Here is a 25,566-nt window from a genome sequence, read left to right as displayed (position 1 = left end):
AAGACAGTATAATTACTGGACCAGCTTGAGCAAAGTCAGCCATGCCCTTGCTTACACACACACACACATACATGAATGCACACACACACACACACACACACACACACACACCCTACATATAATTTTAGCACAACCGACATATGGCTCATTGCTGCTTATTCTTCCTGCCAGTTTTAAAAGTGTCATACATTATACACCTACTGTGGCTTGAAAACTACATCTATTACATTTACAGTAAGGTAAATGTAGTAAACGTAGACTTTAGGGTATATTGATGGGCTTTTAATGAATTATAAAGGGGAAGGAAAATAATTCATCGTTTTCAAGATTTATTACAAAGAAAAACCTAAAAAGTGTAGTGTGTGTGAGTATTCAGCCCCCCTGAGTTCATACTTCATGGAACAACCTTTTGCTACATCGACAGCTGCTAGTCTTCTGGGATATGTTTTTACCAACTTTCTACATCTGAAGACTTTTTTTTTAATTGTTCTCTCACTGATTCAAATTGGATGGAGAGCATCTGTGAAGACCACTGGCTTAATCTGGGATACATGGAATGTAGGATGGATACGAAGACTTGTAGGTAAACGGAGACGAACAGCAGATGGACTAATTATAGTCTCAAACTCATAGGGACCGATGAAACGAGGCGAAAGCTTCCGTGACGTAGACTTAAGGGGTATTTCTCGTGCAGACAACCATACCTTCTGTCCAGGTTGGTATTCAGGTGCAGGTCTGCGTTTACGATCAGCAAAACGTTTGTTCTGATCAGCAGTACAGTGTAAGCTCTGGACAGTAGAATTCCAAATGTTCTTGCAGCGGCGGATATGTTGGTGGACCGATGACACAGTGATATCGTTTTTGTCGGCAGCAAACAGGGGTGGCTGATAACCAAGGGAGGCCTCAAAAGGTGAACGTCCAGTGGCAGAAGAAAGAAAGAATTTAATGCATATTCAACCCAAGATAGGTATGAGCACCAATCAGAGGGGTTAGTGGATGTGAGACATCGTAAGGTAGATTCTACCTGCTGATTTAATCTTTCGGTCTGACCATTAGACTGAGGGTGGTAACCTGAGGTCAATGAAACCTTAGCTCTGAGAGCTAAACAAAACTGTTTCCAAACCTGCGAGATGAACTGTGGGCCTCGGTCTGATAGGATGTCCTGCGGAATTCCATGGAGACGAAAAACATGTTTTGTGAGGAGTTTGGCTGTTTGTAGGGCTGATGGAAGTTTTCTGAGGGGAATGAGATGACATGCTTTAGAGAAGCGGTCCACAATAGTGAGAACTGTTGTCATACCTGAGGAGAGGGGAAGTCCAGTAACAAAATCCAAAGCTATGTGAGACCTGGGTCGACTTGGGATGCTGAGAGGTTGAAGAAGACCCGCAGGAGACTGGTTGCAGGACTTATTTCTGGCACAAGTAGCACAAGCCTGAAGAAACTCCTTCACATCTTTGAACTAATGCTATAGTTCTACTAACACCAAGATGGGCAGAATATTTTGCTGTGTGTAGCCAATCGATTATTCTGGAACGTACTTTGGATGGGACATAGTTGCGGTTAGGCGGTCCATTGCCAGGGTCAGGTTCCTGTTGTTGAGCCTTTAGTACAGTATCCTCAATCTCCCATCTAAGTGTGCCAACCGTCCAACTGGGCGGTAGGATGGGGGCAGGTTCCTTTACCGAATCGTCTGTGGCGAAGTGGTGTGCCGAAGTGGTGAGGAGGAAGGCCGAATAATACCTGCAGATAAAGAGTCATTTATGTAATCTTCCATAGATTTATATGCTCAGGACGTGAGATGTTATAGTCTGCTAGGGGGCAGAGGTGTACCGGGAAGAAGGCTGATTGCGCAATCACAGGGTCTGTGAAGTGGTAGGGATAGGGCCTTATTCTTACTAAATTCTCCTTTAAGGTCATGGTACTCAAGGGGCACCTGAGTCAAATCAATTACCTCATCCTTTTTGTTGGCCTGCTGGGGCAGACTAGAGGAAAAACCAGATTGAAGACAAGATGAATGGCAATTAGTGGACCAGGACTCAATGCGACACTTAGACCAGTCTAGATGTGGATTATGTTCATGCAGCCAGGGGAAACCTAAAACTAATGAGCCTTGGTACACTGGAAATACAAAAAAAAAAAAGTTAACTCCCTATGATTGCTATACAATAAAAGTTCAACTGGTTTGGTTCGTTGAGTTATCTGCTGTAACCTCTTACCATCTAGAGCTAGATCTGAATGTGGGGATTCAAGTAGTTCCACTTCTATACCTGCCTGATTTACCAACTCAGAATCAATAAGAGCAGATAAGGTCAAAGTATGCTGGTTCACTATGAGAGTAGCAGGTAAACTGAATCTTGGGGCTTTACAAATCTGAACGTGGTCCACCAACCCTCCCCTTCGAAGCCGGTGGACCCTGTCTTTTAATGGCCCAGGGCAGACAGGACCAGTTGCTACGAAATGATCCATAGTAAAAACATTGCTTGGATACTCTGCGTTTCTGTTTCTTCAAAAGAAAGATGTGTGCATCCCACCAGCATGGGCTTGGGTTCAGAAACTGGTTGCTGAGGTGAAGCCTTGGCATAGGTTGAAGAATTACTCTTCAGCTGGGGGTTGTAATTTGACCTGTCTGCACTGGCTCTCCTTCTCTCTCTTATTCTGTTGTCAACTCGGGTTGCTAAAGAAATAACCTCATCTAAGGTAGGGGGTTCATCAATCATAGTTAATTCATCCTTCAGTGAATCATCTTAGGCATGCAAAAAGGTAGTTTTCAAAGCCTCATTATTCCAGCCTGAAGTGGCTGCTAACGTACGAACTACGTACGTTGCTTTAAGGCCCTCATCCTTCGAACAGCACTAGACTTGTCTAATACAGGGGAAAAAGTCTTCTTAAACTCTTTAACAAAATCATCAAAAGTACAACCAAATTCCCTGCAATCAGAAAACCGGGCTTCAGCCCACTGTAAAGCTTTGCCAGTCAGTCATCCAATAACATACGAAATTTTTACGTCATCATGGGGAAAAGAGCGGGGGGATCGGTTGAAAACCAAAGAACACTGAAGCAAGAATCCCCCACAATTGCCAACCTCACCAGAAAACCTATCCAGATTAGGGGAAGTGACGTCACGAGAATGAGGTAACTGTTGGGATACTGGAAATGCAATAGCGCCATCTGCAGGTGTGGTGGATGGAGTACTTAGAGTTTGTTGTAACATTGAGGCAATCTGTTCTAGCTGTTGATTTGTCTGGTGTTGTTGCTCTGAAAAGGAACGGAGAGAGGAATAATGAAAGTGGATCTGGTTAGCATGTTCAGAGAGAGTTCTACGGAGTGCTTCTGCTGGGTTTTGTTGGCCAGAGTGTTCTGTCATTTTATTTGCAATAGATCTGACCCACATACAAAGAACACTCAGGAGAACAGAATGAGTAAAAGGCTGTTTATTTGGAAGATGATAATCAGGAACGTAATGGTCGAAAATCTCACTGTGTGGAGAGAGGGGGAGAGGTTGAGTAAATACAGAGAAGCGGAAAGTAAACGAAACTGAGAACAATAAAGTAAAATGATTGTGAGTTTGGCTTACTAGGTAGCTGTGGTCAGGACGCCAGTGGTAGAGAGATTCAGGATCCAGGTTTAATGAAGGTGAGTCCGTAGAAGGTTTCTTGGGTGCTGTTCTGTGTGAGCTCGGAGCGGACAGGAATGAGTTCGGTGTGCAGATGCTTACGTTGGAGGGTGGACAGGTTACGCTTATGGCTTGGTCCAGGAGACGACGGGAGCAGGAAACTGCCAGCTTGATGTGAATCCAAACGAAGACAGGAGATAGGATATGAAATCCACAGAGCGTAGATAGGCTTGATCATCCAGAGTAACTTCCGGGGACGTAGTCAGTACACAGTGACATAGATCCAAAGCTTAGGCTTTCTAAATCACTGGTGGCAAAACACTCTGCCATCGAAGTGCTGGCAGCCTCCTGCTTAAGTACTCCTCAGAGTAATCAGTGGAAATAAGTTGAATCTGTCACCCAGCACACCTGAGAGCTCCAGCACCGTCTGAAAATGAGCACATGTAGCAAGCACAAAAACACAAACACAACCCAGATCCTGACATGGGTAAAGTAAAAATCTAAATTAGGTTAAATCTACAGGCAACTTGTTGCATTGGATTTTGTTCAGGGGTATTCCAGTAAAGCGAGTTGAATCCAAACGTATTTCACTAAACCTGTTCTTTGCCGATTGTAACATGACAGAATTGGAAAAGGTTCAAAAAGGCTTAAATGCATTTGCAAGGCAAACTTTCAAACTTTTTGAACTGCAAACACAATCTGTTTTTCATATTACTTCTATTATGTAAAGAAACACTATCTCTGCCGTTTTACACTCTTTGCTGTTCAGCTGAAGCAGGTGAGTGCAAGCAGAGATGTGATATCAGTAAATGATCCCACACTCTATGGGAAGTAAATCATTTGCATCACCTTGGCAGTTGTTGGTCCCCTTAAGGTGTTTCAAAGTCATTTTAGCAATCAAGGAGGGATTATTGCCTTCACTTGACTTTGAAGCTCCAAGGTTTTCAAAACATAGGTTGACTTTAGGACTTCCTGGTCAGTTGACAGGTTTTTAATGAGGGGATTTTCAGTTTGAGCAGCGATGCAAGACTCAAGACATAGATGATCAGCTCCTGTAATCAAGCATTCTTTCACACTCCTCCCTTCATGCATTGTATGATTCTAGCTCCAATTTAAGTGTTGCTCCCCAGGTTTTCATAGCTTCCTTGGTAGACGATCACTTTTAACATCTGGTTTGATCTGACCTTTGTGCACAGATTGCATGGTTCAGGTTTTCCTTTAACAAATCAAAGGAAGACCAAACCTACCTTCAAAAGCTATAGATTTTATATTTTTGGTTTGCATTTAGACATTTTCAGTCCAGGGGCCTATTAACATAATTAGCTCCCAGAGAGCTTATCTTGACTCAATCAATGGAAACAAGCGGACAGCTGGACTGGCTGTGTCACTGGTTAAAAAAAGCCTAATTACCAATTGTGAAAACCCTATATCTTTAGATTGATCTGGTTTGTTCAATTTATTTATTTCGAGCTGTTTTTATGTTCCATCTTCATATGAAGTGAAGTTAATCAGATCTTGTTAATATTTATGTTTTGTAACATAACTACAGAAGGATTTGGGAGCTGATTTGATTCAAAAATCATATATTTGGAAGAGTTGTTTTTATAAATGAATGTATGCAGAAATTGGAAAAACAATCTAGTCGATACATGAGAAACACTGATTTAATTACTCTCTTTCAATATGTTATTCAAGCTTTATGAAATATTCTTAATTGATCTGAATCTGGCTACATAGCTGGATTATAATAGCATGACTTGGATTCTGTTTCTTTCTTCACATGTTGTGACATTAGAACAGGGAAGGACAAATCCAGGGCCGGTGTCCTGCAACTTGTAGATGTGTCCTTTGTCCAACATACATGATTTGATACATGAATCAAATGGCTGAATTACCTCCTCAATGTACAGTTAACTTCTCCACAGGCCTGGATTGAGCCATACATTTGATCCAGGTGTGTTGAAGAGATGCATCAAAAACTTGGGACACCATCCCTTTGAGAACTGAAGTTGCCCAACTCTTTTTTAGAAGATGATTCCCCAGTCCTACGGTCTAGAGGTATTGACATAGAACAAAGTGGAAGAAATGATAAAGACTGAGAACTATCTCCAAATTCTTCAACTTTACCTTAAATGAAAAAGACAAATGGTAAAATTTTGGACTTCAGGGTTTCAGCAGGATATTGATCCCAAACACACATCAGAAATGGCTTTAGTGTGGATATATTGGGTTAGCATCAAGCTCCTGGAATAGTTTTTCCAAAACCCTGACATCAAGCATACTGAAAATGTGTATACTATGTTTTAATCCCAGGCCTGTGGCAGGAAACCAAATGATATAATTTACTTTTATGAATTCTGCAAAGAAGGGAAGTGAAATAGCTTTGGAAAGATTTTAGAACAATATTTGATCCAGTGCCTGTGTTTTACCATCTAGATAAAAGTTAAACAGGTTCAGTATTTTTTTTTGTATTTTCCTAAACATATCGTAAATGAGAGCAACTCATAAATGATGCTTGAGAGACAGAAAATGACAAGAGAGTGTGAAGGAGTGAAGTGCGCACACTGTGCTGCAGAGTGGTCAGGTCACAGGGGCCACACCAGAGATGGAAACGCTGCTCAGATCAGCTTAGTGGGTGACAGCTCTCTGACAGGGATTAGAGGACTGTCTGTAAATAATAGGGGGTTCAGACTTGGGGCAGCCAGCTCCTCTACAAAGTGCTCATTTTCTATCCATCACTCTTCCCTTTTCGGTCTCCTCCGGGAGCCAAAAAATCTCAGACACCTTTGGTTTTTCTCTGTGATAATTTCATCAGAAGTCGAGCAGCAATGTGTTTAGTATTTTCCTACTGGAGGGAAATAGCTTCATTAAGTGGAATACTTTTGGTCCCTTGTCTGTCTCCTCTCAAACTGAGACATCCAAATTTCCAGAAAAAATGAAGGAAATGGGGAAAGGAGCAAGCTGTGATGACATCAGTGATTTAAAGTGAACATCTGGGAGCCAGACACATTCTAAGGCCTAATATAGATACACTGAGCAAGAGGTGGACAACTTGTAACTTGTGTGGTTAGGTGACACATCAGCTGCTCTTTTGGGGGTTTTAATTACAACACGGTAAATCTTACAGGTCAGCATTAAAACTGCAAGAAGACAGTAACATTGACTGTTCAGCAGTAAATATCAACATATTAAACATGTGCGAAACCTTCTTGTCTCACCGTATATTTGATCGATTTTGGATAAAATGTGCAGATCTAAGTCTACAGTTTCGTAAAATATCAAACTCTGTTTCAAGCCACTATAGGATATAACCAAACCACACATCAATCGTAATTATTTTCTATTTGTCCTCTTCAATTAAAATATTTTATATACCCTTTCTGGGTAGATGACCATCTGATGAAGAGCTTTGAGAGGTTGGTTCTCTTTGCCCTCTGGTCAGGTCTCCGCTACATTTGCTGCAGTTTGCTTACCAACCTGGCATTGGGGTGGGTGATGCCCTCATCTACCTCCTGCACCAAGCTCTGACCCACCTGGAGAAGCCTGGAAGCACTGTGAGGATAATGTTCATGGATTTCTCAAGTGGTTTTAATATCATCCAGCCAGGACTTCCAGTGGACAAGCTGGAGTTGTCAGGAGTGAACCACCACGGGTCCCAGTGGATACTGGATTACCTCACTGGTTCCCCCCAGTATGTGAGGACACAGGGCTGTGTGGCTGGTTTGCAGTACTCTGATGACTCTGCCATAGTCGGCCTCATCACAAATGTGAAAGACTTTTCTACTGCTGCGAAGAAGCGGTTAAATGAACTCATCAGGACGGCTAGCTCTGTCCTAGGATGCCTCCTCGACCCAGTGCAGGTGGTGGGAGATAGAAAAACTGCCAAAAATACCATCAATGTTGGACTATGTCTCCCACCCCATGCATGAAGCTGTTGTAGAACTGGAGTTTCTTCAGTGACAGACTGCTCCGCCCTAGGTAAACAAAGGACCATTATTGCAGATCTCCCAGCAGCTGTTAAACTTTACATACATCAGTGTTCTCAACAGACTCAATAAGTGTGTACATTCTTGCTGGTATTTCCACAGTTTTTCCATTTCTTGTAGATAGTCTGTTTTTGTTGTTTATGCACAAATATACATGCACATTTTGTACATCACTCTATTCAGTTGCACATTTCTCTTAATCTGAGTATGCTATTTTTTAAAGTGTACAGTATATTTCTTCTTATGTTGTAAATGTTTCCTTTACTGTACAATCTCTTATTCTAATATCTATCTATCTATCTATCTATCTATCTATCTATCTATCTATCTATCTATCTATCTATCTATCTATCTATCTATCTATCTATCTATCTGTCTGTCTGTCTGTCTGTCTGTCTGTCTGTCTGTCTGTCTGTCTGTCTGTCTGTCTGTCTGTCTGTCTATCTATCTATCTATCTATCTATCTATCTATCTATCTATCTATCTATCTATCTATCTATCTATCTTGAAGAGGAGGAAACATCACTAGTGTTTTCATCTGCTTATTAGCTGTATAAGAGGATGTACCAAGTGGGCTATTCTAATTTTAACATTGCATCTCACCTTTGAGCATTTCTTGACATATGCACGCACAAAGAAGCAACTCCAATAACGGAGTCTTCCTCTGACCTTTGTGAGCTAAAAAAAAAAAATACCCAAGGCTTAGAACCCTGAAATCTTTTAATGAGGCGTGTTGCAACTATTATAAAATCATCTCATCAATCCAGTCACTCTTTACTTTACTTTCCCTTTTAGGTCATCTTTCTCCACATGTTGTTTCCTCCCCATAATCCTGGAATATGATGTCAGGCTTCCCTCTGACAGTGTGACATTTTGCATTTGAACTGCAGCCTTTAAAAGAGTCAAAACTTTGGGTTTACAAGCCTATGCACAATTAGTATGTGTGCTTTTCCCTCTTTGGTCGCCCCATTTTATGGGCAGCCCACCACATACCAATCTGTTTGCAATGGATTTGGTACTTGGTACTGTATTTATTGGTTTAGAGATGGTGGATTGTTAATGCTATCTAAATTTTAAAAATCTATATTGCTGTTTCATGTTTTTGTCAGTTTTTTTAATTCTCTAAAGATGTCTGAGTTTGCCTGTAGATCTCTACAGGGGTTTATTATTCATTTTGCCTGAATTTTAAGTGTGTATATGATGTTTAATACAAAAGGGTTAAACTTCAATGAAAAAAACGTGGGCTTCTGGTCCGTGGGACTCTTACAGAAATGCTTTCAATAATTTGCCCTACAAATTGCAGTGGCTCTCAAAAGTGTGCACATTGCATGTTGAGCAGCATGGTAAAACCATGCTAAATTACTTCAAATGTTTTTTAAGACTATGGCAATGTTCATTCTGTACAGTTCAACTGAAAAACAAACAAATCTATCAAAAGAAAAAAAAAATCAAAAGGTGCATAAGTGTGCACACCAAGTATTTTCCTGAAGCACATTTTTGATCCACTTTGAGGATTCAGTCTTCGTGATTTTCCACCAAACATCAGCTTTAGTGAAACTGATGATCCAGAAGTAACGTTTATCTGTCTTAGTTGGATTTCTCTGACATTGCATTTTTCAAGCCAGACTTTGCAGAGGGGTTACAAATAAGCCAAAAGAACAATTGTTACTTTTTGTTTAGGTGAATGAAAATATAAATAAAACATGTTTTTACTGGGATGTCCATACTTTTGAGAGCCACTGTAAAAATCGTTCTAATTGCCATTAAGAGTTTTATATATAAGGAGGAAAGGCAGGTGTTTCTCTTAACAGGTGGAAAATAAGGCTTGATTTAATTTGGGTTTATTTTGCTGGCTATTTTTATTCAACATCTAGTCTTGCATTTGTCAGACGATATTCCAACAGGAATGTCCTTTAATCCTAAACTAAGCAAGTTCCAGAGAGTCCAGCTGTCTTCCAGACACGCCCTAACCACCGGTCAGCCTGCGCCATGAGGAGAGGAAGAACAGGAGGAGGAGAAGAAGGAGGAGGAGAATTTTGGGGTGAAAGTGGAGCTGAGGAAATGAGAAGAAACTTTCCACAGTATGCTGTTCGCGTCCTTACAGACCTTACATTGGGCTGTCAGCAGAAGGTTCGGGATCAGAGAGCGTGAAGCTGCAGAGTATGACAGTCCGGGCAGGAGGATGTAGCTCACCTGAGGAGCAGACCTGAGTTTCTATAGTGTAAACACAGCGGAACCGAATTCCCGATTTAATGCACAGGCACTTCGTCACCAGTGATGAGTTGGCTCCTGTTATGTATTCTGACAGCAGCTGGGATTCAACAGGTGGGCTGAGTGGAACATTTTATTCTGTTATTTGTTAAATGAATATGTCGCAGTAAATAGTTTTTATTTTTATTTTTTTTTCTAATGTATTATTAAGAGAAAGGCACTCTAACTTCTGTTTTTCAGGTGTTTTCTTTTAATTGATCATGACGTATGATTAATAAAACCGTTCAAGAATGTATTTTAATTCTCTTTGGTACACCTTAAGATAACTTCTTATTGTCTCCCATTATTCCACGATTAGATAAACTAATGTGATTGCAGCTTTCGCCTTGCTGGTTTGCTTTAGATAGATGTTGGTGCCCTCTTGTGGTTAATTTGACTCAACTTGTTTCGGATATGATCAAGTACACAGCTACAGTGCTTTGCGAAAGTATTCGGCCCCCTTGAACTGGTCAACCTCTTGCCACATTTCAGGTTTCAAACATAAAGATATAAAATTAAAATTATTTGTGAAGAATCAACAACAAGTGGGACACAATCGTGAAGTGGAATGAAATTTACTGGATGTGTCAAACTTTTTTAACAAATAAAGAACTGAAAAGTGGGGCGTGCAATATTATTCGGCCCCCTTGCGTTAATACTTTGTAGCGCCACCCTTTGCTGCAATTAGAGCTGCAAGTCTCTTGGGGTTTGTCTCTATCAGTTTTGCACATCGAGAGACTGAACTTCTTGCCCATTCTTCCTTGCAAAACAGCTGGAGCTCAGTGAGGTTGGATGGAGAGCGTTTGTGAACAGCAGTCTTCAGCTCTTTCCACAGATTCTCGATTGGATTCAGATCTGGACTTTGACTTGGCCATTCCAACACCTGGATACGTTTATTTGTGAACCATTAGATTGTAGATTTGGCTTTATGTTTTGGATCATTGTCTTGTTGGAAGATAAATCTCCGTCCCAGTCTCAGGTCTCTTGCAGACTCCAACAGGTTTTCTTCCAGAATGGTCCTGAATTTGGCCCCATCTATCTTCCCATCAATTTTGACCATCTTCCCTGTCCCAGCTGATGAAAAGCAGGCCCAAACCATGATGCTGCCACCGCATGTTTGACAGTGGGGATGGTGTGTTCAGGGTGATGAGCCGTGTTGCTTTTACGCCAAACATATCATTTTGCATTGTGGTCAAACAGTTTGATTTTGGTTTCATCTGACCAGAGCACCTTCTTCCACATGTTTGGTGTGTCTCCCAGGTGGCTTGTGGCAAACTTTAAATGAGACTTTTTATGGATATCTTTGAGAAATGGCTTTCTTCTTGCCACTCTTCCATAAAGGCCAGATTTATGCAGTGTACGACTGATTGTTGTCCTATGGACAGACTCTCCCACCTCAGCTGTAGATCTCTGCAGTTCATCCAGAGTGATCATGGGCCTCTTGGCTGCATCTCTGATCAGTCTTCTCCTTGTTCGAGATGAGAGTTTAGAGGGACGGCCGGGTCTTGGTAGATTTGCAGTGGTCTGATACTCCTTCCATTTCAATATGATTGCTTGCACAGTGCTCCTTGGGATGTTTAAAGCTTGGGAAATCTTTTTGTATCCAAATCCGGCTTTAAACTTCTCCACAACAGTATCTCGGACCTGCCTGGTGTGTTCCTTGGTCTTCATGATGCTCTCTGCACTTTGAACCGAACCCTGAGACTATCACAGAGCAGGTGCATTTATACGGAGACTTGATGACACACAGGTGGATTCTATTTATCATCATCAGTCATTTGGGACAACATTGGATCATTCAGAGATCCTCACTGAACTTCTGGAGTGAGTTTGCTGCACTGAAAGTAAAGGGGCCGAATAATATTGCACGCCCCACTTTTCAGTTTTTTATTTGTGTGGCAAGAGGTTGACCAGCTCAAGGGGGCCGAGTACTTTCGCAAGGCACTGTACATAATTAATACAAGTGGTTTGTGTTTTATTTGTCAAAAACTGGATTTCATGTATCCTTGCAGAAATGTGATATTGAAATCTTTTGTCACAACTGTCTGCAACTAATGTCTAATCTACAACTAAACATTGAACAGTTGTTATGCAGAATCTTATCTCAATAAAGCTTCGTTTTTATTACCCCTACAGATTGCAGTGTTTTACGAAACTAAAACAATCAAGTAGTTCACAAAAAAAACAAATATGAACACAAACACAACTTGTAAACTCAATTTGCAAACAGATACAATTAAGACAAATATGTGAAAGTTAAGTAAAATATGCAAAACATTTTAAAATTATTTAAATATACCTTGTTTTGACAGATAAATCACTCTTGCACGAAATAAACACAAACGCTTCTCTTAAATATATATGTGAAGATTTATTGAAGCCATATAGCCCTGATATACCACCATTCTGGTCTAAAAACCTTCACCTAACTAACAAACACTTCTACACAAAAGGGATAAAAATGACTACCTAACAATAATAATAAAAGAAAATATATATGCGCACTGAGTGAAGATCAAATCAGCAGTTTTATGGACAAAATGCGCAATTTGGGTTAACTTGGAAGGAGAAGTCCTGGTGTGCTGATGCCTCGATAGCGGCGATCAGCTGGTAAACGGTGGGCTGTGCCCTTAGCCACTAACAGCTGATTGCCCCAAATCTCGAACAAAGGGTCATACAACTCTTAGGCGGGAACTCAGTGGAAAAAAACTCCAGTGATAAAACTGGGACAAAGGAGTGGTCAGGCCACGAGGCTCAGACCGCAGTTGCTTTGAATGGAAAAACTTTAAAAGTCTAACTTCTAACTCCTGGCTGATTTGGGATCAGCCGGACAAAAACCCACGCACCTTGCTGATCTCATCCGCGCTGCGCAATTCAACACACTCTCACAGCAAGTCAAAACAGCTCAGCATAAAACACTTCAATCAGTATTGCATGAAACAAGTTGATACCTTGGATTAACTACTGGTGATTCTAAATCACCTAAACTATGCCTCATCCTGCCCAGACCTCTAAATGCACATATCCGATTTAATATAAAAAAAAGAACGAAATTACATTGACGTTGATTTCTTCTCTCCACCAGTTGAAGATGGGTCAGGTCTGAAGAAAAACGAGGGTCGGTGGGGGGGAGATCACGTGTCCATGGTCAACTTGAAAAAAAAACTGTAAACTTCTCATCCGTCCGAAACGGGAAAATATGATGAACCCTTTAGTCGACTGAATCACAAGGGGGTCTCCTTGGACACAAACCTCTTTTGGTTTCCACCTCTGCCGGAGTGTCTTCTTCTGACCTGCTGGTACCAGACAGATTTCCAGCTTTCAAGCTCTTGCGGGAATGGCCGTGTGGAGGAAAAGTGCGAACTTTTGTCTCTCCATAAATGTGACTCTGTTGCGTCGTCCAGTGACACACGGTGGAAATCACAACAAAAGTTTATTTTCTGCGGGTTTTATAATCCCAGGTGATGTCAGAGCCGCGATGTCTGTTGAGCTGCGCATGTCTAACTGCGCAGCCTAGTCAGTCTGTCCGACCAAAACGGATGAACCCAACAAGGGTTTAATTTTAAAAACGGAGAGTTAACTGGTTCCACAGGACAGGGTCTTGAAAATAAAAAATTGCAAATTAAATATCTGAGTTTTAAGAGGCTAAATATATTTCTTACAGTTTCTGAGATCTAAAAACTTGCAAGAACTTCAGAACCTAATATCTTCAATGGTAGCTTGTAATTCTACAATGATCTGCTAAAACTGTACTCTACTGCTTTTTAATAAACAAAAAACCTGGGTATCATCAGCATACAGTGAAACTGTATTATTTCCTGAGAGAAGTACATAAAGAGAGAACAGAAAAGGTACAAGACCACAATCCTGTAGAATACCATACAAATTACCCCCCAAAAATAACAGATTTTAAGCACAGTGACTGCTTGGAGCACCAATCTGCTCTGTTTGTATGAATAATAGTTTTGAGCGGTGGCAGTATTTATAGTTAAACGGCAAAAAGTTTGATTTAAAATCAATTTCATTTAGCCAAAAAATTTGTCTCTGATAGAAAAAGAGACAGGTATCTCTTAGAACATAATAAAACAATGTGAACATTTGATCAACTTTAAACAAACTAATATATCAGTTTTTATTTTCATTTTCTTAAACCATTAAATGATAAAACCTGTTGAAACCCCATTTCAATAATCAGTGGAAAAATATTTATTGGCATTACATTAATCATGCATTTCTTTTAATTGTTGAACAGCTTTTCGCATGTTTACACTGATATTTTAATAATTTATTTTTTGGTGATGAGCTCCAGGTCTTTGAGGTTGGAATGTCGTCGTCTTCCGCTTTATCCGGGACCGGGTCGCGGGGGCAGCAGACTCAGCAGAGACGCCCAGATGTCCCTCTCCCCAGACACCTCCTCCAGCTCCTCCGGGGGGAGCCCAAGGCGTTCCCAGGCCAGCCGAGAAACATAGTACCTCCAGCGTGTCCTGGGCCATCCCCTGGGGCGTGCCTGGAACACGCCGTGGAAGGCGTCCAGGAGGCATCCGGTATAGATGCCCGAGCCACCTCAACTGGCTCCTCTTGATGTGGAGGAGTAGCGGCTCTACTCCGAGCCCCTCCCGGATGGCCGAGCTCCTCACCCTATCTCTAAGGGAGTGCCCAGCAACCCTACGGAGGAAGCTCTTTTCAGCCGCTTGTATCCGGGATCTTGTTCTTTCGGTCATGACCCAAAGTTCATGGGCATAGGTGAGGGTAGGAACATAGACCGACCGGTAAATCGAGAGCTTCTCTTTTCGGCTCAGCTCTCTCTTCACCACAACGGACTGGCACAGTGACCCAATTACTGCGGCAGCCACACCGATCCGTCTGTTGATCTCCCACTCCATTCTTCCCTCACTCGTAAGTAAGACCCCGAGATACTTAAACTCCTCCACTTGAGGCAGGAACTCCCCTCCAACATGAAGAGGGCAAGCCACCCTTTTCCAGTTGATTACCATGGCCTCGGGCTTGGAGGAGCTGATCTTCATCCCAGCCGCTTCACACTCGGCTGCGAACCGCCCCAGCCGTGCTGTAAGTCTTGGCTACAGGGGGCCAGCAGGACTACGTCATCGGCAAAAAGAAGAGATGAAATCCACTGGTCCCCAAACCAGACCCCCTCCGGCCCTGGGCTGCGCCTAGAAATCCTGTCCATAAAAGTTATGAGCAGGACCGGTGACAAAGGGCAGCCCTGCCAGAGTCCAACATGCACCGGGAACAGGTCCGACTTAGTGCCGGCGATGCGGACCAAACTCTTGCTCCGCTTGTACAGAGACTGGATGGCTCCTAATAAAGGGCCCCCTATTCCATACTCCTGGAGCACCCCCCACAGGGCACCATGAGGGACACAGTCGAATGCTTTCTCCAGGTCCACAAAACACATGTGGACCGGTTGGGCAAACTCCCATGAACCCTCGAGTACCCTGTAGAGGGTATAGAGCTGGTCCAGTGTTCCACGGCCGGGACGAAAACCACACTGCTCCTCCTGAAGCCGAGCAGAGCCACTGTCCCCGACCGCCACGCAATGTTGAAGAGGCGTGTCAACCATGACAGCCCCACAACATCCAGAGACTTGAGGTACTCAGGGCGGATCTCATCCACCCCCGAAGCCCTGCCACCGCGGAGCTTTTTAACCACCTCGGTGACTTCAGCCTGGGTGATGAAAGAGTCCAACCCCAAGTACCCAGCCTCTGTTTTCACCAGGGAATGCGTGATGGCCGGGTTGAGGAGATCCTCGAAGTACTCCTTCCACCACCCGATAATGTCCCCAGTCGAGGTCAGCAGCCTCCCACCCCCACTGTAAACAGTGTTGGTGAAGCACTGCTTCCCCCTCCTGAGGCGCCGGACAGTTTGCCAGAATTGCTCCGAGGCAAACCGGTAGTCCTACTCCATGGCCTTACCGAACTCCTCCCAGGCCCGGGTTTTTGCCACTGCCACAGCCCGGGCCGCGGCATGCTTGGCCTCATGGTACCTGTCAGCCGCCTCAGGAGTCCCACAAGCCAACCACAGCCAATAGGACTCCTTCTTCAGCTTGACAGCATCCCTTACTGCCGGTGTCCACCACCGGGTTCGAGGATTGCCGCCGCAACAGGCACCGCAGACCTTACGGACACAGCTACGGGCAGCAGCATCGACAAAAGATGCGGAGAACATGGTCCACTCGGACTCTATGTCTCCAAAATCCCCCGGAATCTGGTCAAAGCTCTCCCGGAGGTGGGAGTTGAATACGTCCCTGTCCGAGGCCTCTGCCAGACGTTCCCAGCAGACCCTCACTATGCACTTGGGCCTGCCAAGTCTGTCCGGCTTTCTCCTCTTCCAGTGGCTCCAACTCACCACCAGGTGGTGATCTGTGGACAGCTCAGCCCCTCTCTTCACCCAAGTGTCCAAAACATGCGGCCGAAGGTCTGATGATACGACAACAAAGTTGATCATCAACCTCCTGCATAGGGTGTCCTGGTGCCAAGTGCACTGATGGACACCCTTATGCTTGAACATGGTGTTCATTATGGACAATCCGTGACTAGCACAGAAGTCCAATAACAAAACATCACTCGGATTCAGATCGGGGAGGCCACTCTCACTGTCATGTCCCATGTGGGCTTTAAATTCCCCCAGCAGAATAAGGAGGGGCACTATCCAGCACCCCCGACAGGGACGTCAAGAAGGCCAGGTACTCCGCACTACCGCCCGACCTGTAGGCTGAAACGACAGTCAGAGACCTGTCCCCAACCCGAAGGCTCAAGTAGAGGCTGACATTTTTTCGGGAGTCCCACGGGTCACGGGATTCCCACGGGAAACCCGCGGGACGGGAGACAGCATCAGTAAAGATCACGTGATTGGGACGGTACAGGATAAAAAATGAACGGGAGCAGACGGGAGCGGGAGCTAAGCAATAGGAGGGAAAATAAACTAGGATCAATTGTCCTTGGAAATGTAAACTGAGACTTTGTTATAAACTAAGAAAAAAAAACTTGAAACGACGCCGCCATTGTGTAGTTTTTTTCGAAGAAGCCTATACTATAATGTGAGTCAAACGAACTACAAGACCCACAAGCCAACAGTGCTTCTGCTCGGTGTTTTCCACCTGCATTCAGGATGGAGGGAGCAAACGCAGGTGGAGAACTGGACGTGTTAAAATTGGATTTGTAACGTAAAGTCAGAAATAAGGACTTATCTATTAAACTCATAGAGCTCACAGGAAAGACGCAAATATTACCGACCTTCAGGAGAGTTGAATGTAGCGGTTTTAACACGCAGTCTGCTGCTTGTAAAACGTGTTTAGTCGTAATCAAGTTCACCAGTGATTAAGGGACACTTGTAAGACAGATTCTGGATTGAATCAGCCCTGCATCTCTTCATTCATCAAACCAAAAGTACCATCATGTGTCAAGTCTCATCTGACCAACAAAATTGCTGCATGTGCTCTAAAGATTTAAGAGGTAAGGTACGGAAGCCCGTGAGGGGACATGGGGAAATTTATTACTTTTGCGTCCCCACGCAATACTTTTGCGTTCGGCAATTTGGAACAGCACAGATGACAAACTGCTCATAAAACAAACACTGATATGTGATTGATATGGTTTATTTGTCATATGCAGGTTAACACGCAGTAAACAATGCGATAAAATGCTTAGGATAAGAAGAACCGTTCAAATCACGATAAAAACAAAAACACTAATGGCGTACAAAAAAAAGTACACATCATGCAGCAGTAATAAGCAAACAAAGTGTCACAGATGTGGTTTCGTGCAGTTTTATTGTTCAGTAGTTTGTTTGACAGCTTGTGGATAAAAACTGTCTTTTAGTCTGATTGAAGATAATTTTATTTAAGGCCGATTTCAAAATAAAACTCAATAAATCTCAAAACGGGTGTAGTGTTTGTTTCATTTTTGCAGTTATCTGGTTTGGAAACTATCCCACAAAGTATTGCGAAATAACGCAAAGACTATTGCGTGGGGACACAAAAGAGAAAAAATCCCCCCTTGTCCCCTCGCGGGCTCCGTATAGAAAGGCTTCATCAAGGGAAGATATTAAATAAATATGTTGTGAAATAGAAAAAAATTTAATGTACCATTAAATGTACAATTTATTTAATACATCATTAAATATTAAGTGTACCACTAATTACGTCATGTCATCTTTAAAATTATACTTAATTATTCAGTGGCACATTTAATTGCATAATAGTCCATTTCATGACATAATGGTACATTTATTGTTTCTAATGATGTATTAAATAAATAAATGGTACCTTTAATTTAATGGCACATTTAATGTTACATTTCTTTCATGTTACATTTACTTCACTTATGGGACATTCACAACATTCATCTATTTAATGATGATTTTATTGTATTAAATTTGTCCAGTTTGACCCTCCATTCTTGATGCCTGTATAGGAGGTCATGTCAGAATTTAAATCAAGTGTTCTGGAGCAGACACACATTTAAAACTTGCAGGGAAGGGGTCCCTGAGGACCAGGGCTGTGAACCATTGAGCTACAGTTTCTAAATTGTGAAGGTAATGCCTTTTTGGCCTTTTGTTCAACAAGTACATTTCTCTTGCTAGGTGCATTTTTCTTTCGTTTCAGTAACTTGAAACATAAAAGTAATGTCATTGTTCAAAGGAAACAGTCACTTAATAAATAAGTAAAATACAACTATGTACATTTTGTTTATTCAACTAAGATAGGCATGGTCTGTTTCCTTGTTTAATATTTTATTATTTTTTCATTATTATTCTTTTTACTTTAACTGGCCTTTACTACAGCTAAAAACAGGGACCTAACTGGTCCTTCAAACAAAGAAATTGCCAAAAGACTAAATGAAAAAAACAAAAATGGGAGTGGCACAGGAGTGGGAGTCGTTCTGAATGGGAGCGGGATGGGAGTGGGAGTCAATTTACCAGGAGTGGGATGGGACAGGATTTTTTTCGTTATGCTGGCCTGGGATTGGGATGGGACAAGACATTTTTCTGTGGGAGCGGGATGGGACAGGAGAGAAAATCCACTCCCGTGTCACCCTCTAGGCTCAAGGATGCGACTCTCTCATCCACCGGGGTAAACCCCAACACGAGACAGCTGAGCTGGGGGGCAACAAGCAAACCCACCCCAGCCTCTCCACTCCAGAGTAGAAGAGAGTCCAGCGCCTCTCGAGGAGATGGGTTCCAGAGCCTACGCTGTGAGTGGAGGTGAGCTCGACTATTTCTAGTCAGTATCTCTCGACCTCCCGCACAAGCTCAGGCTCCTACCCTCCAACGAGGTGACATTCCACGTCCCTAGAGCCAGGCTAAGCATCCGGGGATCGGGCCGTCGAGGTCTCCACCTTCGTCTGCCGCCCAATCCTCTTTGCACCGGTCCCTCACGGTTCCCCCTGCAGGTGGTGGGGCCACTGGGGGATGGCCTCGTGTCTCTCCTCCGGGCTTGACCCGGCCGGGTCCTGCGAGGAGCAACCCAGCCACCAGGCGCTCTCTGATGGGTTCCGACCCCAGGCCTGGCTCATGGGTGGGACCCCGGCTCTGCCGCACCGGGTGACGTCACGTGCCTCATTTGTTTAGTTCTTATGAGGGTGTCTTGAAGTTAGGGTGTCATTGCTATTACCCAAATTTTTAGCTCCCTCCACAGATTCTCTACAAGGGGTATGAATAATATTGGCTTAACTGTATATCAGTGTTTCTTTTGTAAATAGCACAGTGACTGCAGGCTAAATTAACTCCTCTGAGGGTTGGCTTAGTGGCACAGCTTTGATTAAAACTCATTAATCAGCATTAGCTGACAACATCACACGGAGTTATTATTGATAATATGACTCTAATTCCACTAAGGGGCTGAGCAGAAGCTTAGAAAAATGACCAATAAGCTTACGATAATTAAATATGTTTTACCATTATTAACTGTGGATTAAGCATGCATGCATGTGTGTATGTCTGTGTGTGTATGTGTGTGTGTGTGTGTGTGTGTGTGTGTGTGTGTGTGTGCGTGTGTGTGTGTGTGTGCGTGTCTTTCAAAGATTTGAGCTAAAGTGCTCTCTATTGCTCTGACCAAATGAGCTATTCTGTAATTTTATGGGTTTGCTAGAAATATTTAAACCTGCACTCATGTGTGCCTCTTCTTGCCTAAAAAGTGTTTCATTGTGGTGAATCTGGCAACTTTTAACTATTACATTACACCAGTTATACATTTTCTGAGAGAAATTCCATTTTAAAATAAAAAAAAAATTATTAGTGGTTGCACAATTTGTTCCTTGAAAAATCCATTTGAAATGGAAATGTTAAAAAAACCAAGTAGCTTTTGATGCTGGTGCTGTTAATGCATATAAAGTGACCAGTATGAGGGTAAACATCTGCTGAGTGTGATCATAGCTGCACAATGGTGCTTGTGAGAGGAAAAAACACACTGATGGAAGAGAAACTCATTATCAGAATCAGTTGTATTCACCACGTTTGTGCACACAGACAAGGAATTTGACATTGGTTCCACGTTAGTCTCAATTTAAATCATCAACTATATAAAAAGGGAAAATAAACAAGGTTGTTTTTAGAAAATAGAAAGACATAGTATGAATGGTATTGATCTGTGCACTCTGACTGTTAAGTGTTCATCAGAGAGACAGCCTGGTGGAAGAAATCTCTGTGGCAGCTGGTTTTTACAAATAGTGCTCTGTAGTGACAACCTGAAGGTAAAAGTCTAAACAGTTTGTGTCCAGGATGTGTGGGATCTGCAGAGACCCCAGTGGACCTCTCTGGAAGTCCACTGGCATTCTGTAGTTTGCAATGTTTTTCAAACCATCCCAAGCTGATGTCGGGTCATTTACTGAAAAGCTGTTTTTTTAGCTTCCAGCTGTAGCTTCTCTTAGCTGCTCTGATCTCCATGGTCAGTTTGTATCTGGCCTGCTTATAAATGGCCTCGCTGATGTAAAATTCTTCCTTGGTTTGATGCAGCTTCCTCATATGTTAAGTGAACCATGTTTTACTGTTGTTTCATATATAGAATGTCCTCCAAAAAACTGATGTAGGATGTGACAGTTACAGAAATGTCCTTCAGATGAGTACCCAAAGCTTAGAAAACATTCCAATCTATGCAGTCAAAACAGGCATCTGCGCTGAAGTGAAAGTCTGAACCAGGCTTAGAAGTTTTTAATTTTTGCCTGTAAGGTGGAATGTGATGAAGCAGATAGTGATCACACAGTCCCAAAGCGGCAATGGTGACATTCCAGTTTGCATCTTTTGAAGCTGTGTAACAATGGTCCAGTGTGTTTTTATCCTTGGTGGGAATATGTTGACTGTATTTTGGTAGTTCATATGAGAGGTTTGCTCTGTTAAAATCCCCAAGACCAACATTAAGAGATTATGCAATACCTTTCATTTTATGCAAAGAGAACCATTCAGAAACTAGGAATATAACCTTCAGAATCTCACTCAAGAATTTTGATAAGGAAATATAAAGATAACCACCAAGTTTTTGATTATATTGATAAAATATTAATTTCACTAAAATATATTTGAAAATGGTTGTTCATTAGATTGGTAAATAATTATTTTTAAGCATTTTTAAATTATTTTCATTTGTTATTTTCCTTCCAGGCCTACTCTTTGAATTCCACTGCCATGCCACCTGCCACAGCCCTCACTACTCCAACTGCAGACCCGTACAACGTAACGCGATACTGCAAGTGGCCCTGTGAGTGCCCCAAGGTGGCTCCCAAGTGCCCTGCAGGTGTAAGCCTCCTAATGGACGGCTGCGACTGCTGCAAGGCCTGCGCAAGGCAGGTTGGGGAGGAGTGCAATGAGGCCGACACCTGCGACTACCACAAGGGGCTGTACTGTGACTACAGCTCGGACAAGCCTAAGTACGAAAAAGGAGTGTGTGCATGTAAGTGTCACTCACTGGAATAATCATCTGGTTTTACACAACAGGAACATCTCAGGTCACACTTTAAAATTGCATGTTACTTTGTCAAGGCCATTCCACCATATATGGAACAGAGTGCATTATTTACAGCGTCCCACTTTTCACAAAGATAAAGCTTAAAGAGAATGTCTCAGTTAGGATCCTCTTTACCATCTTTTAAATCTAAATGTTATCAAACAAACAACACAAACAAATATTATTATTATAAACACAGCTACATTGCAGTCCTAATTTTTTAAGGTTTTTTACATGAAAATATGTAAAAAGCATATAGTGAGGTGAAAAGCCTTATCAACGGAGGATCCTTATATGCAGTAAATGATAAGCTATTTAATTATACTTAAGTAGTAAAATTCTTAATAGCCTCATTAAAAAAATATTCCAAAATCTATCTCTATCTTGCCTAAACTGCACATTTTATAAAATGGAATAAAAGAAGTCAATATATATTAAGCAAAATGGAGATAGGTTGGATAAGATGTCTCAGTACTGAAGCTTACATGATGCATTGGTAGCATCAGTAATTAGCAAGAATCTGTTTACACAGCGTGTAAACATCTGTTTTAGATGTGTTGTCTTAGGAAAGCCTGCATATTGGTATTATTATAGGCGTTTCTAAAAACCTTTGAAGAGCAGTCAAACCCTCTCTATAAATTATAACAGCCCACCCCTATAGCATAACCATGACACCGCCTCCCCCTGCAATAAGACACATAATTGATGGGAGCTGATGGGGCTGTGAGAGGGAAACCTTTCTATGGGAACTCCACTCAACTATCCACAGCACTTGCAGAGTTTTCTCCCTTTAGGCTCTCCAGGACGCCGACATCCTGTATGTTCTTTGTCTGTTTTCTGATTGGTCATAAATCTTTTTGCAGCATGGGAAGGCCCCACTGTAATGCTGCTATAATGATGTGTCTACATTTAACAAGATTCATCACTATAATAGAGAAATTTGTTTGTCTTGGTTTGCAGACTGAGCCGTTTATCTATATAAAATGTGTTCACCTGTTGTCTCTGTCAGATATGACAGGAACGGGCTGTGAGTATGACGGCGTGCTCTACCGTAATGGTCAGAGCTTCAAGCCCAGCTGTAAATACCAGTGTGTGTGCGTGAACGGCGCCATCGGTTGTGTGTCCCTGTGCTCAGAGTCCCAGCCTCCCAGAGTTTGGTGCATAAGTCCACGGAGAGTCAAAGTCCGGGGGCAGTGCTGTGAACAGTGGATCTGTGATGAACCAAGGAGAGGGCGCAAGACAGCGCCTCGGCACGCAGTGGAGGGTAGGACACCATCCGGATACAAAGAGGCCAATAATCATGTTGCTAAAGATCATGTTGGTACAAACAACCTAGAATTTTATTGTAATACTGTTAAGACTCTTTTTTTTATTACAAACTTTGAAACCAGCATTGTTTACCTCCTAGTCTTGAAAAGTGTGGAAAAAATGGAATTGGATTTTAGCATTTTCTAGGTCTGGAAAAATCTGGAAAAGGAAAAGAAACAACAATAGGAACTGTTTAATATTTTTCTGACTTTATTCTTTTACAGATAAATATCAAAATTTCCCAAAAAGTTGGTCCAAACAAATCTATTTTAACCAATTGCCCAGGTGGTTCGCTTCCATCTTGTACATACAAGGGCACTCTCAAAAATTGCTACATCAGACCAATAGAAATGGCCTTTTAATGCAGAAATCTTATGTTATGACCTATACAATCACGGAAAAGACACTAATCCTCTGTGATGGTTTCACAATGACCGGCAAGGATCATTGCTAAAGAAGCTGGCTGTTCACATAGTACTGTTTCCAAACATATTAATAAAACGTCGTTGAGTGGAAGGAAAAACTGCAAAGGTAACACAGATGACCACATCCTTGAGAGGATTGTGAGAAAAAAAAAAAACATTTGAAGAGTTTAGAAATAGACACATTCCATTTTACGTTGACACCACTAGAGTAGCATGTACCATACACCTTACTTTTTTCCCTGTTTCTCTTCTTTTCCTTCTCAACACCAGGGTTAGTACTGTATTTCTCTCTTAATAAAAATGAATTTACCAAACTTAATTCATCCAACCAGATACGTTTTACCCTGATTGCCTTTGTGGTGTATTTCCATCTTGGACATACTGTCAGGTGTTTCTTCATCTACAAGCTCAAGTCTTGGGTTGAGGATTTTAGATAGATGTTACTCAGGTGATGGAACAGGTAATTGAACCCTGGGATGTCCTCACAATAAACAGCAGAGAAGTGTTGCTCCTTGCTGTTCCATTTTTTTTTACTGATCTACAGTCTTTGTTTTTGCAAAGGTAAAGAAATCAGGAGCAGTTTAAAACAAAACAAAAGCAACTGTGTATTGGGTCCCTCATTGTACTTTTGTTAATACTGTTCTTAATCCAAGATGATCTTAAGATTTGGTGTCATTAAATCATTAAATATATAGGTGTCATTTCAATTAGAAGAATATTCAGACAGAAAACACAAGGTTAATTGAAGCAATAACCATAAATAATGTATAAATCCAGAGCAGTATGAAAAACTAGCATGGAGTCTGCCTCATGTGAACTCATTCCAGAGAACCCTGAAATTAGAACGCTGTTCCTCACATTCTGCCTTTTGATACTGGAAATTTCCTACCACAGTAAATGTATGATGACTTACAGAAATGTAGGAAACCGTGATGATTCGGAGAGTTGACCAGTAGGTTGAAAACCTTGAACTTGTCTAAATCAGTCGTTACTTTATTTTGGTAAATGTTTAACATGTCATGGTCATGTTGCATGATAGCAAGATAGAATGATAACAAGATAGATTTGATAGTGACTATTTCAGGAGGATTTTTTTGAAAATCAACTGCTAACCTTATATTGTAAAGTGTACAAAGCAGGATAAAAATGTGAAACCGAACATTCAGTGCTCAAAGCTGTATATATTTATTTTACATGTAACATAATTCTTTACATCCTGTTCATGCTGGTCTAGTTTTCTCAACTGAGAGCAGGAGCTGGCACAAGAACTGCATCACCCAGATCACTTCATGGAGCCCCTGCTCCAAGACCTGCGGCCGCGGCCTGTCATTGAGGATCTCCAACGCCAACGATCAATGTGAGCTCATCCAAGAGTCCCGTCTCTGCAACCTGAGGCCATGTGAGGCAGACATCACCAAACATATCAAGGTAGATGTGCAAATTTTGTGTCATGAATGGACAGACATCCTTATTCCTAAGAGCTTCTCTTATTCCTTAGCCAGGAAAGAAGTGCCTGAATATCTACAGAGAAGATCAGCCATCAAATTTCACCATTTCTGGTTGCACCAGCAAGAAGCAGTACCGGCCCAAATACTGCGGCGTTTGTACCGATGAGCGCTGCTGCATCCCGTACAAGTTGAAGACCGTCGACGTGGAGTTCGAGTGTCCAAACGGGACCGGATTTACCTGGAAGATGATGTGGATCCAAGCGTGCTTCTGCAACCTTAGCTGCAGAAATCCCAACGACATCTTTGCAGAGCTGGAGAGCTACTATGGTTATCCAGAGGTCATGAACTAAAATGTAGCAATGTGGCAAAGAATACTTGTATTTTTTTTTCAAGATATATTTTGAGTTTTTCATGTGCAATCTATATTTTTTCTATTGGAAAAAATTGTAAATATGAAATATGCCTCAAACATGGATTCATGTAGCAAGAATATTTGAAGAGGTAAAACAATAAAAACCCTATATTTAAAGTTTACTTTATTGTTGTAGGTTTTCTGCTGAGTTGTATGTTTTGTATGTAA

The 25,566-nt window shown here is 42.0% G+C and overlaps 1 protein-coding gene across 2 annotated transcripts; it reads left to right on the top strand.

Annotated features, from left to right (window-relative positions):
• Window positions 1-9,620: 9,620 nt before the first annotated feature.
• Window positions 9,621-25,520, top strand: ccn4a (cellular communication network factor 4a). 2 transcript variants are annotated; one of them, XM_047383063.1, is made up of 5 exons: window positions 9,621-9,924; window positions 21,463-21,751; window positions 22,815-23,126; window positions 24,773-24,966; window positions 25,037-25,520. In XM_047383063.1, the coding sequence occupies exons 1-5, from the start codon at window positions 9,877-9,879 to the stop codon at window positions 25,334-25,336; spliced, it is 1,143 nt and encodes a 380-aa protein (XP_047239019.1). In that variant the 5' UTR covers window positions 9,621-9,876; the 3' UTR covers window positions 25,337-25,520. The 2 variants fall into 2 exon arrangements, with proteins under 2 accessions (XP_047239019.1, XP_047239020.1); XM_047383064.1 differs by having other exon boundaries at window positions 9,626-9,924; window positions 22,815-23,069.
• Window positions 25,521-25,566: the final 46 nt, after the last annotated feature.

Source organism: Girardinichthys multiradiatus, chromosome 13, assembly GCF_021462225.1.
Source record: "Girardinichthys multiradiatus isolate DD_20200921_A chromosome 13, DD_fGirMul_XY1, whole genome shotgun sequence".
NCBI lineage: Eukaryota > Metazoa > Chordata > Actinopteri > Cyprinodontiformes > Goodeidae > Girardinichthys > Girardinichthys multiradiatus.
Note: the sequence above shows the minus strand (reverse complement) of the source record. Positions and strands in the feature narration are given on the sequence as shown.

Excerpts from the sequence above, each read along its gene's own strand:
- ccn4a (XM_047383063.1), top strand. The coding sequence starts at position 9,877 with ATGAGTTGGCTCCTGTTATGTATTCTGACAGCAGCTGGGATTCAACAG. Across the intron at positions 9,925-21,462 it reads CAGCAGCTGGGATTCAACAG|GCCTACTCTTTGAATTCCAC; the intron begins GTGGGCTGAGTG and ends TTTTCCTTCCAG. Across the intron at positions 21,752-22,814 it reads CGAAAAAGGAGTGTGTGCAT|ATATGACAGGAACGGGCTGT; the intron begins GTAAGTGTCACT and ends TGTCTCTGTCAG.